Consider the following 20,205-nt stretch of genomic DNA (forward strand, 5'->3'; position numbering starts at 1 on the left):
TCCTGAGTCACCTGGGGTGATGGTGATGCCTGGTGACGTCAACAACTGTGTCTCACTTTGAATGATTACTTACCTCAGAAAAATATTTTACTTTTCTGTGGACTCAAAATAGTAATTTGATTCAACTGTGTGCCCAGTTTAAACTACCTATAACTCTCCAAGTTGTTTCACTTGGATGGTGTTCTTTACTACCCTCTACTAATGCCTTTTGTTTAGTGTTCTGCATAGAATGTTTGCTTGCCTTTTTTCCAGTTACGTAATCTGTTTAGAGAAATGAAGATTTCCAGCTAACGTAGTTGGCCTGTTTTTTTGGTGGGTGAAGAGCCCAATCTCCCTACTGAGATAAAAGAGAAGGATGTTGAGATTAAGGAAAGAATAAAAGGGTCCAAGAGTTTTGCCATTGATTTCAGTTGGGCCAGGATTTAACTCCTGGCCTCTCCCTTGGTGAATCTTTCTCAGGATTTAGGTAACAGAATAAAGAGGCCTCTTCTCCAGTGCAAAATGAAATGCGTCTGACATTGGGTTTGGATTCTTATCTACTTTGGAGTATGACCTACGTAACTTAATGGCAAATGAGATCACATCCACCTGACCTCATTGTGTAAAAATCTCTTTTGTCATTGAGTGCTTGGGGACCACTCATAGTGATCCATCCCTCTCCAACTCTTGTTGTAGGCTTTGATCTTCATTCCTGCCAAATGCAAAGCACCAACCCCACATATGGACAGCTTCTTGGGATAAAAGGGGATAGCCAAAATCCACCCCGTCTCTTCAAACAATAAATTGTCACAGTAGTGTCAGAGAATCTGTATTGGTGGTTGTCTGTTCAGAAGGAGAGCGTCTGGGGACCAAGGGCCTTCAGGCTTTGTCTAAACGAAGATTTTTGTGAAGTCTGACATTTCTTGGTTTCCAGAGTCCAGGAGTTCTCAACTGATTCATGTGAACCTTCCTTGGATTTAAAACATCTGTATCTATTGCTATGGCCATCCTTTCTAAGGAGGTGTGACAATTGCATCTCTACAGTAACATTGAACTAGTCACAATAAATTCATTATGTAAATATACCTGATTAGCAGTGAGGCTTCTAATACATCAGACAGGTAGATCCTCTACTAACCTTGAAGTACTGTATAAAAGAATCCTGTATTTTGTATCTGCCTAATGGGAGAGATGGATTAAGTAGAACACAGTTGAGGGGTTATACTACATAGGAAGGAAGTGTCAAAGTGATGAACTTTCAGTACAGAGCAAAAGGAACTGCATTTTTCTGGATTATAACAGTTTATGCAGTGGCAAAGAACTCTTGCATCCCAATTAGAAAAATTTCCAAGGGAGTTTTAAATGATTCAGTTCACTTCAGCAGCATCTTTGGTTTGTTCTCCATGGTACAAGATGGTTAATAGAACAAAATCGGACCTCCAGAAACCAGAGTTCAGTCTCTCTCTTTTTGTTAATATTTACAGCTCAAATCTAATCCCAGTGATAATGAGGAAAAGGAAGCCCGGTCTCAGCTGATGAAATCTGATGAGTTGCAGCGCCTGCTTTCACAGGCACAGTCTCTGTATCATCAAGAGGATTATATTACTGCTATAAGACTCCTTGATGGGATTCTAGAAGTAAGTTCTACATGAAATATAATTGAAGAGAAACTAAGAATTTCTGTCTTTGGTAGATGTGTATGTTTCTTTTTTAACATAGAACTTTAAAGTTTGCACTGATGCAAAAACATTAGTGTTGCTGGCTCTATCCTACCAAGCGCTGTCCACTTCCATTGGGGTCGTTGGGAGCTGAGGGTGGTCAACATCGGGCAGGACAGAGCGCTAAAGAAAGGGAGATTGTGGATTTAGTGTTGGGGAATTGCTCCATTTTTAACCTAGCCTTCTGGTATAGATGACTTTTTGTTAATACTTCTTTGTGTTTAAATTTCTTGTCCTTTCCCTCAGTCCAAAGTTCAGTATTCTTGGGACATGGTGGTTTGAATGGAATTTTACCAGTATGAAAAAGGTGTGTCGCATAATTTAAATTTTCTCAGTCATGCTGCAGTTATCCAAGAAACTCAAATGGGTTGAACTTAGTACTTAGTGTGTATGTACATCCTCAGTGAGAACTGCGTACTTTCCTCACTTGGGGAGGTAGGGGAAACTGGTTAGAGAAAAGTAGTGAAGGATCAAACATAGTATGCAGCTAACATACACGCTGGTATCCATACGCACATCCTTATCCTCAGATACCTGAATTGTAGTATCCCATCTTGATGTTTGACTCTTCAGTCACTGGTCACATATTCAGATGTGGGCAACTCAAAAGTGTACTAGCATGCTGTTTTTCAATTTTTCTAAAAAATGTAAGAAAATATTACAAGAAACTCCTGGCCCAGATTTTTAGACACATTCTGTTACAGTGCACAAAGCATCTATGACATGCATGTAATATTAGAAATACATGAGACAAAATTAATGTTGCTGTGAGATCCATAACTTTGAATGTTTTCACTCTTGTTTGACATTTAATGATGATGGTAAAGTACAGATAATGCAGAATTGTCAGCCATTATCTGTACTCATTAAATTACACAAATTTGGAATAGAAACACTTAAATTTACATAATTCTAACTTTTTTTGGTCCAGGATGTAAGTTATACCAGAATCAATATTGACGTTTTCTGTAATCTAAAGATTAGGCATGCTTGCTTAATGATAGTTCATTGCTGTCATTTATCTACAAAATAAATTACTCTTATTTGCCTTTATACTCAGTCTAGCTAGGACTGAAATTTTATAAATGAATCATGTACAATTCCCTGAGGAAGAACTTTAATAAATAAAAATATATATACTCAATTCCTAATTTAAAGTTTGATCTGGTAACCTAGTTGCATTTTGTAACTTAGTTGTACATACTCTCTATTGCTTTATTAAACATTTTAAATACAGTCTTCTCATATGTCAAAATATGTACACTGCTTTTATGCACTGTTGAAGTTGCTTTGTATGGATATTACAGACAAATCCTTCAAGCCCAAAACAGTAATAAAAGAATTAGTGGATGATTTGTTGAAGGTAAATGTAATTATATCTATATTACAATCCTACTTATTTTTGTCATTATAACTATTCAGAGTAAAGTGCTATCTCCCTGAGTCCCCTCTGTTAGATGTAACAAAATGATTTACTATTTGAGGGTATATCACATTCACTTCAATTATTTGTCAATTTTAGCATTTATTTCATAACTGTAAAAAGTCAAAGTGTGGGAAGGGGTGGGGGGGAGGAGGGAAGGGGCTGTTTTAGGATTAAACCTAGCCCTTTAAAACTGAGTTAAGAAAAACATGAAATGTTTTGGTTTTATGCCTTGTCATTTTTTGACAACAAACCCCTCCCACATATTTATTTCAGAAGGAGAAACTAATTTTTATATCCAGGAAAAACCTGAACAGTCGATTATTAGAGAGATTCATAGATTCTAGGACTGGAAGGGACCTTGAGAGGTCATCGAGTCCAGTCCCCTGCCCTCATGGCAGGACCAAATAATGTTTAGACCATCCCTGATAGACATATATCTAACCTACTCTTAAATATCTCCAGAGATGGAGATTCCACAACCTCCCTAGGCAATTTATTCCAGTGTTTAACCACCCTGCGTGGTTGTTGTCCCTCTCTAAACCTGTACTGCCAAAAGTAAGGACAGACCTGCACAGACCATGTTGATATAGAAACCTCCTTCAGATGTCTATTTGGACGGTAGACACCTCAGCCATCACAATTCTTCTCTTCCGTAGTAATGGGGGGAAGTTGTAATAATTTAGGATTTCAATCTCCCTCCTTCAGGCTCGCACTGTCCCAGTTCTTTCCAGCAGTGCTGAGAGTTCAAGCATGCCTCCCTGAATAGGCTTATTTGCAGGGTTACAAATTGCATTTCTAAATAACTTATTTTCTGGTATCTTTTGGAGGAATGGCTTTGAAATATCTCTGCTCTCTGGGAAGTGCATTGATGTTAAATTTCAAGCACTCTACACGAGTAGAACAGTGATCCATCACAAGAGGCAATATGAAATTAGGTAGGATTTTAAAACAAGTGAAATGCTTATAGATCAAAGTCTAGCTTTCATTTTGGTTTCTCAAGGTTTGCGTTTGGGATGCAGAGCTGCGGGAGCTTCGAGCTGAATGCTATATAAAGGAAGGAGAACCAGGCAAAGCCATTAGTGACTTAAAAGCTGCTACCAAACTGAAGAATGATAACACTGAAGCCTTCTATAAAATCAGCACAATATACTACCAGTTGGGGGACCATGAACTGTCACTCAGGTAAGTTTACCATTGTTTGTAATAGCAAAAATGAAAACACAAAGCCCATGGCAAGGAAGTTGGGCCCATCTGCTATAATGAAAGGCAAAATGAGTGAGTGGTAGGATTAGTGCAGACACTTTTGTCAACATAGTCATTGTGTGGAAGTACTCATTGGCCTGTCTCTGTACAGTTCTTGTTTATCAATGTTTTAGCACAAGATATGGTGCCTGGAACTCTGCATATTATGTACACTAATAATTAAAATAACCCAATAAAGTCTGGTGTTTGTTGCATCTCTATGGGTAGAGACTGCAGCTCCTCTAGTGGCTCAGAAAAAGCCAGCTAGTCTGTCAAACAAAAGAAAATGGGCACAGTGAAAAAGGAGGAATTAGTGAAGAAGGGTGGCCAGATTGGTCAAGAATGAACTGATCCAAATACAGCTGAAAGGCCTTCCATGGAGAGCTCTTGCAAATGTATTTGGAGAATGTTTCATGGATAGTCTCTAAGTGGAAAAACCTACTCACATATGGATACAGATGAGACTTGGGGATTGAGACTGGAGACAGTCCAGATGGTCTCAACTGCTTTGAAAAAGATCTTGGTCATTGAAACACTTTGGGTTTAGGGATCAAGGACTCAGTATACTATCAACAAATACTTTGCTTTTCAGTGCCATCTGTGTTGTCTTCTCTCTTCCAGTCCCCAGATCATTCAAACCCCATCTCACTTGTACTCAGACTGAAGTTCATTCAGACTAAGTCTGGCTAGAGTTCAACCTCTGTGCTCTTGTACTTTGACAAGCTGTGATGAATTCAGGGCAGTGAGAAGGCAATGTCCATTGCTTTCACTCACATAATAAAAGCTGGATAGAGGGCATCATTAGAATCTTCTGGAAGAGAGTCTGCTCCCTGCTATCTGTCACAGAGTACTTCTACTGAAAAGCAACTGCTGAGTCAGAGATGGGGGAAATTGAGAGAACAGGGGATTGCAGCTTACTATCCTGAGTTGTCTTTTTAGGTTTCTCTCCCTTCCTTGTTAGTAGAATGGATGTCAGAATGAATGAGGGCAGGGATTTTGGAAACCTCAAATGAGTGTGGTTCTCTACTTAAGCCTGGGTATTTATTTCGTGCTAGCATGGATCCTCTTCCAGCAGGTATGGTATCTCTAAGGGTGAAGATTGTATCCCCTCCCAACTCCCCACCTTTTTGAGGTGACCTTGGATAGCTATACATCAGTGAACCCCACTTGTTGGGGTATGGATCAGCATTCACGTTGCACTCCCTGTCAGTGCCCGGGCTGGGGAGGCTAATGATCCAACCGGTGGACCAAATTCAGTGATGAATCCTGGTCACGGGCCACCTGAGGCATGTTGTGCATATGCTAAGAAGAAGAAGACCCCACTTTTTCTCTTTTTTTCAAGGATAGAGAGATTATTTTGTCTCCTAGGACATTCAGGCCACATCAATTTTCTTCCCATTCATGGGCCAAATCCAAGCTGTAAGTGCAATTAAGCAAAACACTGTTTGAAACATACAGTGGAGAGAACTTATCCATAAAAGCAAAAAGAAGCATCTGCACTCACTCTTCTGGGATGTGAAAAACGAGCTAGAGTATGTTAGGAGATTTAGTTAGAAAGATAAAAGTTTTGTAGCTCTGGGACTTCATGAGTGAGGTTACTACTACTCCTCAGGCCTCCAAGTTCATGTCTGTTCCTCTGATTGTCCCTTCCTTCTTAGGTTGTCTTAGCTTCATGCTGTAAGGACTTTACTTTGCTCTTAGCAGAGACATATATCAGCATTTTCATTATCCTTTTGAGACATGACATAAGACATGACAGGATGACAGCTGTACCAATCCAAGACTTTCCTTATTAGCACCCTTGCATTTTAGGGATTTCAAAGAACATTGGCCTATTTCAAAATATACTGCTCCTGCCGCATGGGTTCTAGGCAAATAAGCATTCTCTGAAGAGGTTTTTAAAAATTAAACTGACATCTTTTGAGTCAAGTATCCGAGTCCCATCAGAGTGGTCTGTCCTGGTTTAGGAGGCGTACAATGTTTTTATGCTAACATGGACTGTAATGGTACGTGTGGAGTAAGAATATACTGGAAAATAAGTCATCACAGATAGTTGTGTCAAATTACTATCAAATGCCGGACAAAACAGTTGGAAATATATACTAGAGAACAATACACGTCTACCCTGATATAACACTGTCCTCGGGAGCCAAAAAATCTTACCAAGTTATAAGTGAAACCGCGTTATATCGAACTTGCTTTGATCCACCGGAGTGCGCAGCCCCGCCCCCCCGGAGCGCTGCTTTACCGCGTTATATCCGAATTCGTGTTATATCGGGTCGCGTTATATCGGGGTAGAGGTGTATATTGTAATATGTAGTGTACTTTATGCCGAGTATAAATTTCTGGCAACATAAAGTACTGGGGGAAAAAAGCTGTAAACTCAGGAGGATGTTTCTCATTAAAATCACACATTAACATGCTCTTGAGTGGAAGAGAGAATGCAATGCAGAAAAATCTGTCACTCCAGACAGCTTTTTAAAAAATACTGTCCTCTACTTCTTTTTGAAATCCCTTAATGTTTCTTTTTCCTGCATGAAAAGTGAAGTCCGAGAGTGTCTGAAACTTGACCAGGACCATAAGCTGTGTTTTTCTCACTATAAACAAGTAAAGAAACTTAATAAGCAAATCGAGTCAGCAGAGGAACTCATCAGGGAAGGCAGGTAAGAGTCAGCATTTACTGAATGATACCAGTACTATGACTCCTCCTGAAGCAGTAAAACTTCACAGATTTGGAGAAAGTTTGTTTTGTTTTGTGTTTGACATGTGGGATGGAACACTGGGCATGGCCATGAGAATTTCAGTTTAAAAATAGACATCAACCCACGTGTACCATCAGTAGCATCTGTTCCTTCTTGTCCTGTTTCCCTTCCTACTCTCCATGGCCTATTGCCATTTTATTTTGCTCTTTGCATGAAATAGATTATAAGATCAAGGCACGGACAATGTTTGTATTCAGCTCTCAGGTGTCATAGCACCATATAACTAATAAATAAAGATGAATGCTACTACAAATTGTCCCTTGATAATAGGCGCGCCAAGCAAATGGGGCTCCCCACCCCAACCCTGAGATGTGATGAATAGTCTTTTTTTTTTTTTTTTTTTTTTTTTAATTTCTGCTACTTGCTTCTTCTCAGTTTTGTATGATTTATTGTCAAACACATAACCACAGTTGTGCTAGGTGGTATGTAAAGTGATAGAGTGGAGGTAGCTTTTTCATCGTTTATCTGGATTTCAAATGTGGTGTGGTAGCAGATATGTTTTTTTAACTTTGAGAATGAAATCTGGAATACTTAAATTCTCAAATGTGCATTTCTTGTACTTAGTAGTATGTGTGTAGGAAAACTAGTTTGCTTTACAGTACAGCAAAAATGACAAAGAAAGCAAAATTTTATCAGCAGAGTTGCTGATAAATATTTAAAAAATCAATAAACTTTTTGAGTAATTTTATTGGTGTATTGTTTGGCCTCTCTGGAAAGCTTTATGTGGCTATTCATTTCACCAGTAAATTCAAGTGTCAGTGCTGTTAATTTGTGTTAAATGTTGTCTTTTATTTAAAAGTGTATTTTAATGCATCAGTGTTTAAAAGTGGAGATCACAGCATACTTGCAAATTAAAATATCACTGCAGCCTTTAAATACATTTTTCATGAGTTTGTCATGACTCAGGAAGCAAGAAAAGAATTACTGGAGCCTTGAAAGTTGCTATATATGTAATGTGCTCAGAACTTTTCTTCGGGATGCTAACACACACAACGAACAACATTAAAATAACTCTCTCTGATGGGATGCCAGCCTTAATCCATCCCAAATTTGTCTGAAGGGGCCTGAGACCAGCTCACAGTGAGGTGCATAAATAATGTATTGTTTGTGCTCCAAAATCTAGGCACTATGTGATTAGTTAGAGATGGAATGGAAACTTTAACCCCGCACTTCCGTTTGTGTTTCAGAAAAATCTTACATTTCAGACAAATGTTAGTTTCTGTGCATTTAAAAACATAAACCTTGGTTCTGCTCTTTAGGCTGTTGGGAGTCACAGGAGCACAATAGTCAGTCTCTCTTTTGGCTCACTTGAATTGCTCATCAAATGGTGCTTTCATTCTGGAGCCTCCCTGCATATGAAAGTATGCAAAGTAGCATTGTCATGAACACTGCAGAAAGACAGACAAGCCACTGGAAATGTGATTTAACTGGTCATAACTTCATTAAGTAACACATCTGGGAACTATCCAGCAATAACTTGTCCAGTGCAGGTTGTTGTACCTGTGTAATCTGTTCCCCAACTAATCTGATCCCAGCCCATAGCTGGGACCCCACTGCCTTACCCTTATGTGAGGTTTAAGGGGGTTATCTCCTCACTATACTGGACATTAGGAGCCCCAACTCCACCCCCACCTTCTTTAGGAGATGCCTTCTCCTAATCATGTACAATTCCACGTTTTTAGGGAACTAGATTCCCTATTGAACAAGTACCTGCACTGGGCACCTGTTAAGTTGCAACAGTGTGAATTTTACAACCTAACCTAACCTAACCTACCACTGGGTCCCTGGGCTGCTGAAAGGAAGGCAAAAAAATCATTCTGCCTGGCTAAGCTGGCAGTGAGGGAAAAATTCCTTACATGATACCCACAGCAGGGCCCTGAAACTCTGTTCTGTAACCCCAAGCCAGAGAGGGAAGAACTTTTCTCGTGCAGGATGGTTCTTCCAGGCAGTGGGGGAGGCTTATAAGCTTCCCCTTTTGGTGTGTGGGAGCTGATAGACTTCTGCTGCATGCATCTGTCCAACCAATCAACCAAAGAGCCCCCTCCTCTTCCTCTTCTCAAACCCATGAAGGGGTGGGGGAGGGTGGGGGGTGCAGTTCTTAAAGGGGCTAAGAGTTTTCTTTCTCCTGCTGGCCCAGACACAGCCTCTGAGGCTGAGAGGGGCATTGCAAGAGATGCACATCATCCCAAACCAAACAAATTGCCCAGTGACAGTTTCCAAGTTACTTTGTATGAGTTGGTACATTTAATGACCACTGAAGAATTGATACAGTTGCTTAGAAAATAATTGTGTTCCAAAATACTCAGTTTATTTTCGCAATTAAAATAGGTACACAGATGCCATCAGTAAATATGAATCTGTAATGAAAACTGAGCCAAAGGTCCCTATTTACACTACTCGTGCCAAAGAAAGGATCTGTCACTGCTTCTCAAAGGTAAAAAAGAACATTTTTACCCTTGTGAGTAAATAATATTTCACAAGAAAAACAAATACAAACGTTGTTTTCCCTTTCCCTTTTCAGAGTGAGCAGTCTGCTGAAGCCATAAAAGTTTGCACAGAAGTTCTGCTGCTGGAACCAGCTAATGTGAATGCTTTAAAAGACAGAGCAGAAGCCTATTTATTAGAAGACCAATATGAGGAAGGTAAAACTTTTGACTTAAGATTTATGGTTTCAAACTTTAAAGAATACTACAAGAATAACTCCTCCAGACAACCTCTGCTGAAGCGTTTACTGGCAATCTTCACAAACGTTTGGATGCTACAATATGTTTTATGGCATGCAATCAGTGCTGATACTTCTGTTTTCTTTAACTGAATTGTTATTAAGACAGCAGTACACGCCTATCTTTATCCTATGCAAAGTTGTCTTAAAAGCATACAGTGAGGTAAGGGCAATTAAGGGCTTGTCTACAAGACACAGCAAAGCATGCCAGAGGAGTATGATTTGTAAAGCACAATAACACGCTGCACTCTAACTGCCCCATGTAGGCCTTGCTGGCATGCTCTGAAAAGTACCAGGACTACACTAACGAAAATTAGGTATCTTTTAGAGTGCACCAGCGGGGCCTACACAAGGCAGTTACAGCACTTTACAAATCATACCCGACTACAGTGCTTTTGCTAGTGCTACGTAGACAAGTCCTTAGATCAGAGGTGGGCAAACTACGGCCCGGGGGCCACATCCGGCCCTTCAGACGTTTTAATCCAGCCCTTGAGCTCCTGCTGGGGAGCGGAGTCCGGGACTTGTCCCGCTCTGCACGTGCCGTGGCTCTGCAGCTTCTGGAAGCAGCAGCATGTCCTCCCTCAGTCTCCTACGCGTAGGGGCAGCAAGGGGATGCTGCATGCTGCCCCCGCCCCAAGTGCCGCCCCCGCAGCTCCCAATTGGGAGCTGCAGGGGCGGCACCTACGGACGGGGCAGCGCATAGAGCTGCCTGTCCATGCCTCCGTGTAGGAGTCGGAGTGGGGACATGCTGTTGCTTCAAGGAGCTGCTTGAGGTAAGTACCGCCTGGAGCCTGCACACCGACCCCTTCCAGCGCCCCAACCCCCTGCCCCAGCCCGGAGCTCCCTCCCGCACCCTGAACTCCTCTTTTCTGGCCCCCTCCAGAGCCCACACCCCCAGCCAGAACCATCACCCCCTCCTGCACCCCAACCCCAATTTCGTGAGCATTCATGGCCCGCCATACAATTTCCTTACCCAGATGTGGCCCTCGGGTCAAAAAGTTTGCCCACCCCTGCCTTAGATGGTTAGAGGTTTAATGTGACATATTGGATAGATTGCAAAGACTAGATTTATTAAGCCTTGAAAGAAGAATTAGAAGAGACTTAATTGGAGTACAGTATTCAAAATTGACAAAGGCATAGTGGAAGCTGATTACCCCTTTCTTTCTTTTTATCCTGTCCCCAAATATGAATAAGGGATACATTATGAAATTAGATGGGAATATAGAACTAATAAAGAGAAATGATGTTGCATGCATCAGCCTATGGAATTCACTGCCACTGGAAATAGTTACTGATGATGGGTTTTTAAAATATATGGATAACTTTATAGCCATTAATAACACTTCAAGCTATGGTAAAAGGAGGTGGTGGTAATAAAATTTCATGGCTTGATAAGTTAATTTCCTTTAGTGGGTAGGAGGTCCCCATGCTGCCACTCCCTCAAATATAGCACAACATAACCTGCTACATATATTCTGAGATAGGACTAATCTTCTGAAGTGTTGCTCAGAGGAGGACTGTGAATAGGGTTATAATGCCCAAGCAGCAGTGACTAGATTCAGTGCACTTGCATAGAGAATAGTTGGGCAGAAAGCCTCCGGGAGGGGAGCATGCTTAGAATTGACATTCACTACATCTTTAAGAAGGAACAGTGTGCACTTTCTTCTGGTGCTAGGGTCACTGCACTCTGGTCATGCCAGCAGTGCTCCTGATCATGCCTCTCTTGAGGTGTGCAGCACTAATTGTTCCTATCCCTTCCGCTCTTTCTTCACTAGAGAACTTACATGCCTGTATTTTTACTATTTGCAAAATCTAAAAATGTTAGTCACTTAAAAAAAAGTGTTACTAACCTTTCTGCAACTGTTCTTCAAGATGTGTTGCACATGTCCATGCCCATGTAGGTGTGTGCATGCCCTGAGTACAGTTGCCGGAATTTTTCCCCTAATGGTATCCATAGGGTCAGCTCCAGTGCCCTCTGGTGCTGCATGCTCATAGCGCCAGTATAAAGGGCCCTGCCGACCCTGCACTCCCTCAATTTCTTCTTACTGGTTGACTTCGATAAGAGGGGATAGAGGCTGGGTTTTGGAATGGACATATGCAACACATCTCAAACAACAACAGTTACAGAAATATTAGTAATTGTTCTTCGAGTGCTTGCGCATGTCCATTCCAGTGTAGGTGACTTTCAAGCAGTTGCACAGGAGGTGGGCTCTGAGTTCAAGAACAAGCTGATTGCAAGACTGCATGGCTGAAGTTGGCATCATCTCTGGCCTGCTGGGTGATGGCATAGCATGTTGAGAACATGTGCACCGAAGACCAGGTTACTGCCCTGCAGATGTCCTGAATAGGGACTTGTCCTAGGAAAGTGGCCAAGGAGGCTTGCGATCTTGTGGAATGAGCAGTCAGGTTAGCCGGAGGAGGAACACCGGGCAGCTTGTAACATGCACAAATGCATGATGTAATCCAGGATGTGATTCTCTGGGTGAAGATGGGAAGGCCTTTCAGCCTCTCGGCTCTCGCTATGAGCAGCTGGGTTGATCTGCGAAACGGCTTGGTTCTTTGTATATAGGATGCCAGGGCATGTTTAACATCTAAGGAGTGTAGACGTTGCTCCTCCCTGTTCACATGCGGCTGTGGGAAGAACACTGGTAAGAAGATTGCTTGATTGCAGTGGAATTGCTAAACCACTTTCAGGAGGAACGCTGGGTGCAGATGCAGCTGCACCTTATCCCCTAAAGAGGATTGTATATGAGGGCTCCAATGTGAGGACACAGATTTCCGAATCCCTTCTGGCTGAGGTGATGGCCAGTAAGAAGGACACTTTCCAGGAGAGATGAACCAACGAGCACCTTGAAAGCAGCTCGAACGGGGGAGCCATAAGCTTTGATAAGACGAGGTATAGGTCCCAGGGAGGAATAGGCTGTCTTGCCTGGGCTATAACCGCTCCAGGCCTTTAAGAAAATTAATAACTATCTCATGCAAAAAGACAGACTGGTGGTTGACCCAGGGATGGAAGACTGATATCGCTGCTAGGTGGACCTTGACTGAAGAAATAGCCAGACTCTGTTGTTCGAGATGCAAAAGGTACTCTAACATAGTTGCAATGAGGACTGTGTGAGCGGAACTCTGCGTTGGGAGGACCAGATGGAGAATTGCTTCCATTTTGCAAGGTAAGTGGCTCTGGTGGAGGGTTTTCTATTGCCTAGCAGGACTCCATGGACTTACTCGGAGAAAGCTTGCTCCTCAGGATTCAGCCATGGAGCTTCTAGGCTGTCAGATGAAGAGAGCTGAGGTTTGGGTGGAGAAGCCGACTGGTCTCGGGAGATCAGGTCCGGGTGTAGCGAAAGCAGGAATGGGGCCTCCATCAAGAGGCCTAACAGGGTGGCGAACCAATGCTGCCTGGGCCATGCCGGGGCTATGAGAATTACCCATGCCCAGTCCCACTTGATCTTCATCAGAACCTTGCATATCATCTGTATAGGGGGAAAGACGTAATACAGGTGATCTATCCAGGATAGCAGGAAGGTGTCTGTAAGAGACCTTGGGCTGTGGCCTTGCAGGGAACAGAACTGGTCGCATTTCCTGTTGTTGTAGGTAGCAAACAGGCCTATAAGGGGAGTCCCCCACCATTGGAAAATGCCCCCTGCAATGTCTGGCCAAAGGGACCATTCGTGGTGAGAGAAGAAAGATCTGAAGAGGTAATCTGCCAGCTGGTTCTGTTTTCCCAGTAGGTATGATGCCTCAAGATGTATTGAATGTGTTATGCAGAACTCCCATAGCTGGATTGCTTCCTGGCATAAGGAGAAGGAGTAAGCTCTGCCCTGCCTGTTGATGTAGAACATGGCAGTCATGTTGTCCTGGAGAACTGAAATTACTTTGTTTGTAATGTGGGGCAGGAATGCTTGGCAGGCTAGATGGACTGTCCTGAGCTTTCTGACATTGATATGAAGAGAGAGCTCTTCTGGAGACCATAGGCCTTAAGTCTTGAGGGCCCCTAAGTGGGCTCCCCAATGCTGATGTGTCCAAGATTAGAGCGTGGGGTCACAAAAAGGGCACTCCTGCACAGACCATGCAGTTGTTCAGTCACCAAGTCAGTGAATCAAGGACTTGAGCCGGCATGGTGAGCTCTGAATCCAGGTGATTCCGGGTAGGTGAATACACCCTGGCCAGCCAAACTTGGAGAGGTCTGAGAGACAGCCTCACATAGAATCATAGAATATCAGGGTTGGAAGGGACCTCAGGAGGTCATCTAGTCCAACCCCCTGCTCAAAGCAGGACCAATCTCCAGTCAGATTTTTGCCCCAGATTCCCCAATTGGCCCTCTCAAGGATTGAACTCACAACTCTGGGTTTAGCAGGCCAATGCTCAAACCACTGAGCTATCCCTCCCCCCCGTACAACATAAGTGTATGATGTCATGTGGTTCAGAGGACTCAGATATTTTTGAGCTGTTGTGACCGGGTGGGTCTGAAAGGACCTTATCAAAACTATAATTGTCCAAAACCGGTCTTCCAGGAGCAAGGCTCTTGCCTGAATGGAGTTGAGAACTACACCAATGAACTCTATTCTCTCCACCAGGATGAGTGGATTTCTGTGTCTTTATCAGTAGGCCTAGGGCCCAGAAGGTTAATTGGATGAGATGGATGTTGGATTCTACCTGAGCTCTTGACTGGCCTTTGACTAGCCAGTTGTTGAGGTATGTGAAGACATTCACTCCATGCTTCCTGAGGAAAAGCTGCCCCCACTGCCATACATTTGGTAAAGACCTGTGGAATGGCTGACAGGCCGAATGGAAGCACTGCAAACTGGTAATTTACTTGGTTCACAACAAATTTTAGGAACCTCTGTGGCCTTGGAAAATCGATATGTGGAAGTATGTCCTTTAAATCGACGGCGGTATACCAATCCCTCGGATCCAGAGAGGGAATGATGGAAGCCAGTACCAAAAGTTGCTTGTGAGAAGGGTCCCTGAAGAGGGACGGAGAGGGAGAGTGGGAAGTTGGGATAGACACAGACTGGAGGATGTATACCACTTCTAGTGTGCTGGGTACCCAACGGTCTGAAGTAATGAAAGTCCAGGCTCTGAAGAAGTGGGACAAGCAGTTTGAAAACAGGGGTAATTGGATCCAATATTGCGGGGATTGAGAGGTCTACCTGAAGCATTTTGTCAAAAGGAGTGCTTCAAGCTGCCTGACTGTCTGGGGGTGGCCTGCATCAGCCCTGCTGTGAAAGCCGGTGGCGGTTTACACCTGAACCCCCTGTTCTTCCTCCTCTGCAGGTCCTGTTTGGCTGGGCAAAGTAACGGCCAGTCTGTTGGGGCCTGTAATGCTTCCTGGATGTCGCTGGGGTATATAGCCTCAGGGATTTCAAAGTCACCTTAGAATCCTTAAGCCTGTAGAGCCTCGCATCAGTTTGCTCCAAAAAGAATGAGGGCCCTTCAAAGTGGAGGTCTTGGAGGGTTAATTGTATCTCCAGGGGGAAACCCAATGACTACAACCACGAGCTTCTGTGTGTGGTCGCTGCTGTGGCCATAGATCTAGCCACAGAATCAGCCACATCCAGGCCACCTGCTTTAGTAAGTGTTGGTAAGCCTTGTGGTCATCGTGCACACCCACTGCTACCACAGCCTCATCTGGGGAAGAGGAGGCTAGGACTAGCTGAAGGGTCACCACCCCACCCTTTGTATCAGCCAGGACCAGTGGGGCTTCTTCTTGAGGCTCAATGCCGGGCTCGGTACTGGAGTCTGGATCTGGGTCTCATGGCGAGGTACCGGAGGTGCTCTGCTTTATACCGGCGCTATGAGTGCACGGCACCAGAGCGTGCTGGAGCCAACCTGACAGATACCACTAGGGGAAAATATTCCAGCAATTGTGTTCAGGGCACGCTCATATCTACATTGGAATGGACATGTGCAAGCACTCGAAGAAGAAAATGTTTTACTTTAAACTGTTAGTTGATAGCGGTGTACTGTAGATGCACGTGGCATTCGGTAAAAATGAGCAATCTGTTACACCAAGTCTGTAATATGCATTTGTTAGAAATTAATGATGGGACATACCCTTTCATGTTCTATGCAGCAAATTAATTACACTGGTGCTTAGCATTATGGGGCAATAAAGCAGTGTAATGGAGAAGTCCCTGCATTTTCATTATCCCCATCAGATGCAGTAGTGTATATACTATGGGCTGGTATAGCCTGCTGTGTTTTTAAGTGACTTGACAAAGTATTAAGCAGCAGGCAAAGTGCTTTGGTTCAAGTGACAAATCAGTGGGGCTAGCAGATGATCTAGCCATACAAGAATGAATAGAAATCTTATTTGTGCTTTGTTTGTAAAAGATAGTGTGAATCACTGGGGCATCAGAAGTATTCTTTCTAGCTTTTTGTTTTTGAATACCTTACTTGAAACAAAATCACACTCTTGTCAAGTGTCTAATATAAATTGGCTAGCACCTCCTGCTGTCTTGCACAGAAATAGCAAAAAGATAAATGTAACACCTGCTGAGAAATACCATCTGCTTGAAAATAATCTTGATGCAAAGACTTTTACTTAGGAAACATAAGAGTCTTAGACTTATAATGAGACTCTCAAGATTATAACACAGTGAAGGGGAAAGTGCTCATTACACATAAAATGCAAATCAGGGCCTGTTGAAGAATATTAAAATTTGAAGTCTGAGTATTTCACTTATTACTTTATGGCAATAATTCAATTTTTTATGAAGAAATGTTTTGTTCTTCTAAAAGAAGAAATCAAATCTAGAAAAACTACTTCTAATTCCCCAGTGATTCAACATGCTATCTCTTATGAACAAAGCACAAACCAAACTCCATACTTCTTCAAAATGCCTAGTCCCTTTGCACAGTCATTGCAGTATTTTGCTTGTTATGTATCTGATAAAGACTGCATGCTGTTGAAATAGAAGCAGTATTCATCTGATGAAGTGAGAATTCCAAGTAGAAGCACATATATTATGTATGGGATTTAAAAACAAAATTTTATTTATACGCTATATTGTTTCTTCCTAAACCAATATAACTGTATGGTATGTACGTGTCTGCATAGATTTCAGATGATTAGCTGTTCTGTCATCATCATAAACCCATGTAAAAGGGGGCCTTGTAGCATATGCTGCTTGGGCACCAAGGGCTGAAAACAAATGCACATTGAAGATAGGTCCTATATAATGAAACCTCCAACTGCGTTGAGTATTTAAGACTAGTGGTATAACTGCAGTGGCCTTTTTCCAATGCTGGCTGATGCAACCTGCCTGCCAATTGCTGTAAACATCCTAGCTGCAGAATGCTCTGATTATGCCCTTGCCTCTTCTATATTTCTCTTTAGTTGCTGTAGCATAGATTCCAAGGCCCTAGGACTATTGTGATAATCTAGTCTGACTGCCATTAGGGCTATCTGAATTAATTCTTACTTAAATTACAGCATATCTTTTAGGCAGAATATCCAAACTTGATTTTAAAATTGCCAGTTAGGGGAAATCCACCGTTACCCTTGGTAAATTGTTCCAATGGTTAATTATTCTCACTGTTAAAATTTTTTGCCTTATTTCTTGTCTAAATTTCTCTAGCTTCACCTTCTAGCCATTGGATCTTGGTGTACCTTTGTCTGCTAGATTGATAAAGGGTTTTTCAGAGTTTTGTTCCCCATGTAGGTATTTAAGGCCAGAGCTACAAAGGGACTTAGGTGCCGCTGAGATCCATAATCTCCTGCTTGGCTGCTGCCTAACCCCATAGGCATCTAAACTGGTGCCTAAATTTTTGCTGTAAAAGTCCCCAATGTATCTGTTTCTGCCTCTGGGCATGCATGCTGCTTTCTCACTCTAGGCACCTGGACAAAGTCCCAGCATGAGCCACAAACTAGATAAAGACAGGCATTCTCCCACCTATCTTGTCGACAGGGCCCAATCTGCATGCGTAGAGGGCATTTTAAGCCAATTTAAAATACAAGGAGGTGGAGGTTTGGTGCTATAGTAATAACTGGGCCTACAGATTTACCCTAATTATAAGCTCAGCTGTAAAAAGTAAGTAAAAGTTCATAAAATGTCATCGTAACCTATAACAATAAATGTTCATGGGGGAAAAAGTGCTAAAGGGAGACAAAAACCTAAATTAGTCCAAACAAAAAGGACTATAACTCAAGGCCTGTGTTAAAATCATTCCTAATAAATAAGAGCAGTGTGGGACGAGAAATTGATGAACCCAAATTGGTGTGCCAGAAATAAGGCCTAACTGATAAACAAAATAATAAAAGGACAGTCTGTTCCACCTGCTACTTCCGTTTGGAGACCTTACAAAGAGGCTTAAGGTGGAGGGAGGGAAGAAACTTTTTTACCATCACCACAGATGCAGTGGATGGATTTTGGGGTGACACCAGACCTTAATACTCCACTGGGATGCTCAACCATTATCGCTGCACCAGTGAGGACCCCAGCCTAATATGTGTGAGATCCTACTCTTTCTTCTTCTCCTTTGTGTGTCCCTTTCTGTCCCCCACTGTCTTCCTCCTACCCACTCTCTCTCTGCTTTTTACCTGATCCTGAAATCAACTGCGCTGCATGGCACCCACACCACAAGCTCTGCTCGGCCTGTGGACCAGTGAAGGAGCAGGACCTGCCAGACCAATCAGATGGTGTCTCTGCCTTGGCAGGTGACTTGGGGTACAGAGCAACAGCTGTTGTGGTGGACCTTGCAGCCTAAAGCACCTGTCCATGATTCACATGCCACCCCGTATCCTGAGAACATCAACAAAAGCCATATTTTCCCCATCTTTGCTATCCTCTCTCTTCTCTCCTGTGTGTCTCTGTTTTGTCAAAAGCAGGAAAGTGACTCATTTCAGACTCAGAGCTGAACCACAGAACTAACCTTCCCCACTAAAAGAGATTGTTTAACAAAATAAGACTCTAACCAATATTCATCCTCCTGAAAAAGACTTTAATACAGAGGTCCCCAAACTGTGGGGAGGAATGTTTGGGAGGGTGCAACTGGGGCCCAGGCCAGCCCCCACCGTGGGCCAGGAGGGAGCACCACCCAGCTCTGCTCCTGGCCCTGGCCCCATGCCCAGGGTCCCAGCTGCCAGCCCCAGCCTCGGCTCCCTTGCCCCTCTCCGCGTCCCCACCTCCTCAAGCTGCTGCGCCGCTCCTGGTCCTGGCTCCGGGGAGGGCATGGACAGGGATAAGGGTGTGTGTGTGTGAGAGAAAGTTTGGGGACCATTGCTGTAATAGGTTTTGATTAACTTTGTTGTGCATTGTCACTGAGTTTTGCTTTTTGCCTTGTTTTAATCAAGGGGGGACCTCTAACCTGTGGTATGAATTTTCTGATGTGTTTGCCATGGTAGTGAGGAGGCTGAGGTCTCTCTATACCAAACCTTGTTTATCACTGTCTAGGCTCATGTTAACACCTTTTTACCTTCTGGCCCATATATTCTATCTAAAGTAATCCAACAGGGCCTCCCTGACAACTGTTCTCCCAGTGGTTAGAGCCCGTACTCCGGAAGTGGGAGCCCTGGGTTCAATTTCCCTCTTCTCTGCCTGACAGGGAGAAAAGCTTTGAACAGGAGTCTCCCCCCTCTCAGGAGAGCACCCTAACCATTGGTGCGGGGCTCCCTCTCTCTCTCCTGTTGAAACTGTTCCACTGTGGAATACACCTCTGGTGTTTCTTGCAAGGCGCCTAAGCTGAGTGGATCGCAGACAGAAGAGCGGCACCTCCTGCAACCTGGATTTAGGCACCAAGCTCTGTGGGAGGGGTGAGCCTTAGGACACGCCCCTTTCATTATTACCCATTGGTGAATTTAGGCAGCTTCACAGCTAGCATGCTGGCTTTTGTGGAATCTCTTTCCAGGTGCCTGCCTTTCCCTCTGCATTGCACGGAGAGCCTAAGCTTTGTGGATTCCTGTGATTTTTATAAAAGTTGGGCGTTACAACACTGCGTGTAGCAACACCTAAGTCCTCTTACATACTGTGATCAAATCATCCTTTATCTTTCTCTTGTTTAAGCGAAACTGTTCGAGTCCCTGGAGTCTGTCACTATAAGGCATGTTTCCCAATCTTTTATTCAATGCACCCTACAAGGAAACTTTCTTCTGACCAACCACTAAGTTCCATTTCCTCCCTTCCCTACCCATTCAAAAAAGTGCTTGATCCTCACTTTCCTTAGATCCATTTAGGGTCCCACTTCAATCAAAGTCTAAAATTAAAGTCAGGATCCTCACATAATCCTTCTCCCCACAAGTACTTGGTCTTGAATTCCTTCTCTCCACCCTCTTTGCCCCATCCCAAACAAGACCTAGATCCAGACTTCCTTCTGATGCCTTGGGATGCTGCCAGTTTCCAGGTGTGCTCCATA

General features: G+C 43.2%; 1 protein-coding gene across 2 annotated transcripts in view; it reads left to right on the forward strand.

The window, feature by feature from the left end:
- DNAJC3 (DnaJ heat shock protein family (Hsp40) member C3) overlaps positions 1–20,205 on the forward strand; it is a 62,723-nt gene that overhangs the window by 34,564 nt on the left and 7,954 nt on the right. For both annotated transcript variants that reach the window (XM_024195757.3, XM_024195760.3), the window contains exons 5-9: positions 1,464–1,616; positions 4,124–4,305; positions 6,909–7,028; positions 9,456–9,561; positions 9,649–9,769. In XM_024195757.3, the coding sequence (XP_024051525.1) occupies positions 1,464–1,616; positions 4,124–4,305; positions 6,909–7,028; positions 9,456–9,561; positions 9,649–9,769 (682 nt within the window). The remainder of the gene's footprint in view (positions 1–1,463; positions 1,617–4,123; positions 4,306–6,908; positions 7,029–9,455; positions 9,562–9,648; positions 9,770–20,205) is intronic.

Source organism: Terrapene carolina, unplaced genomic scaffold (genome assembly GCF_002925995.2).
Source record: "Terrapene carolina triunguis isolate 2854851 unplaced genomic scaffold, T_m_triunguis-2.0 Scaffold21, whole genome shotgun sequence".
In the NCBI taxonomy this organism is placed as follows: Eukaryota; Metazoa; Chordata; order Testudines; family Emydidae; genus Terrapene; species Terrapene triunguis.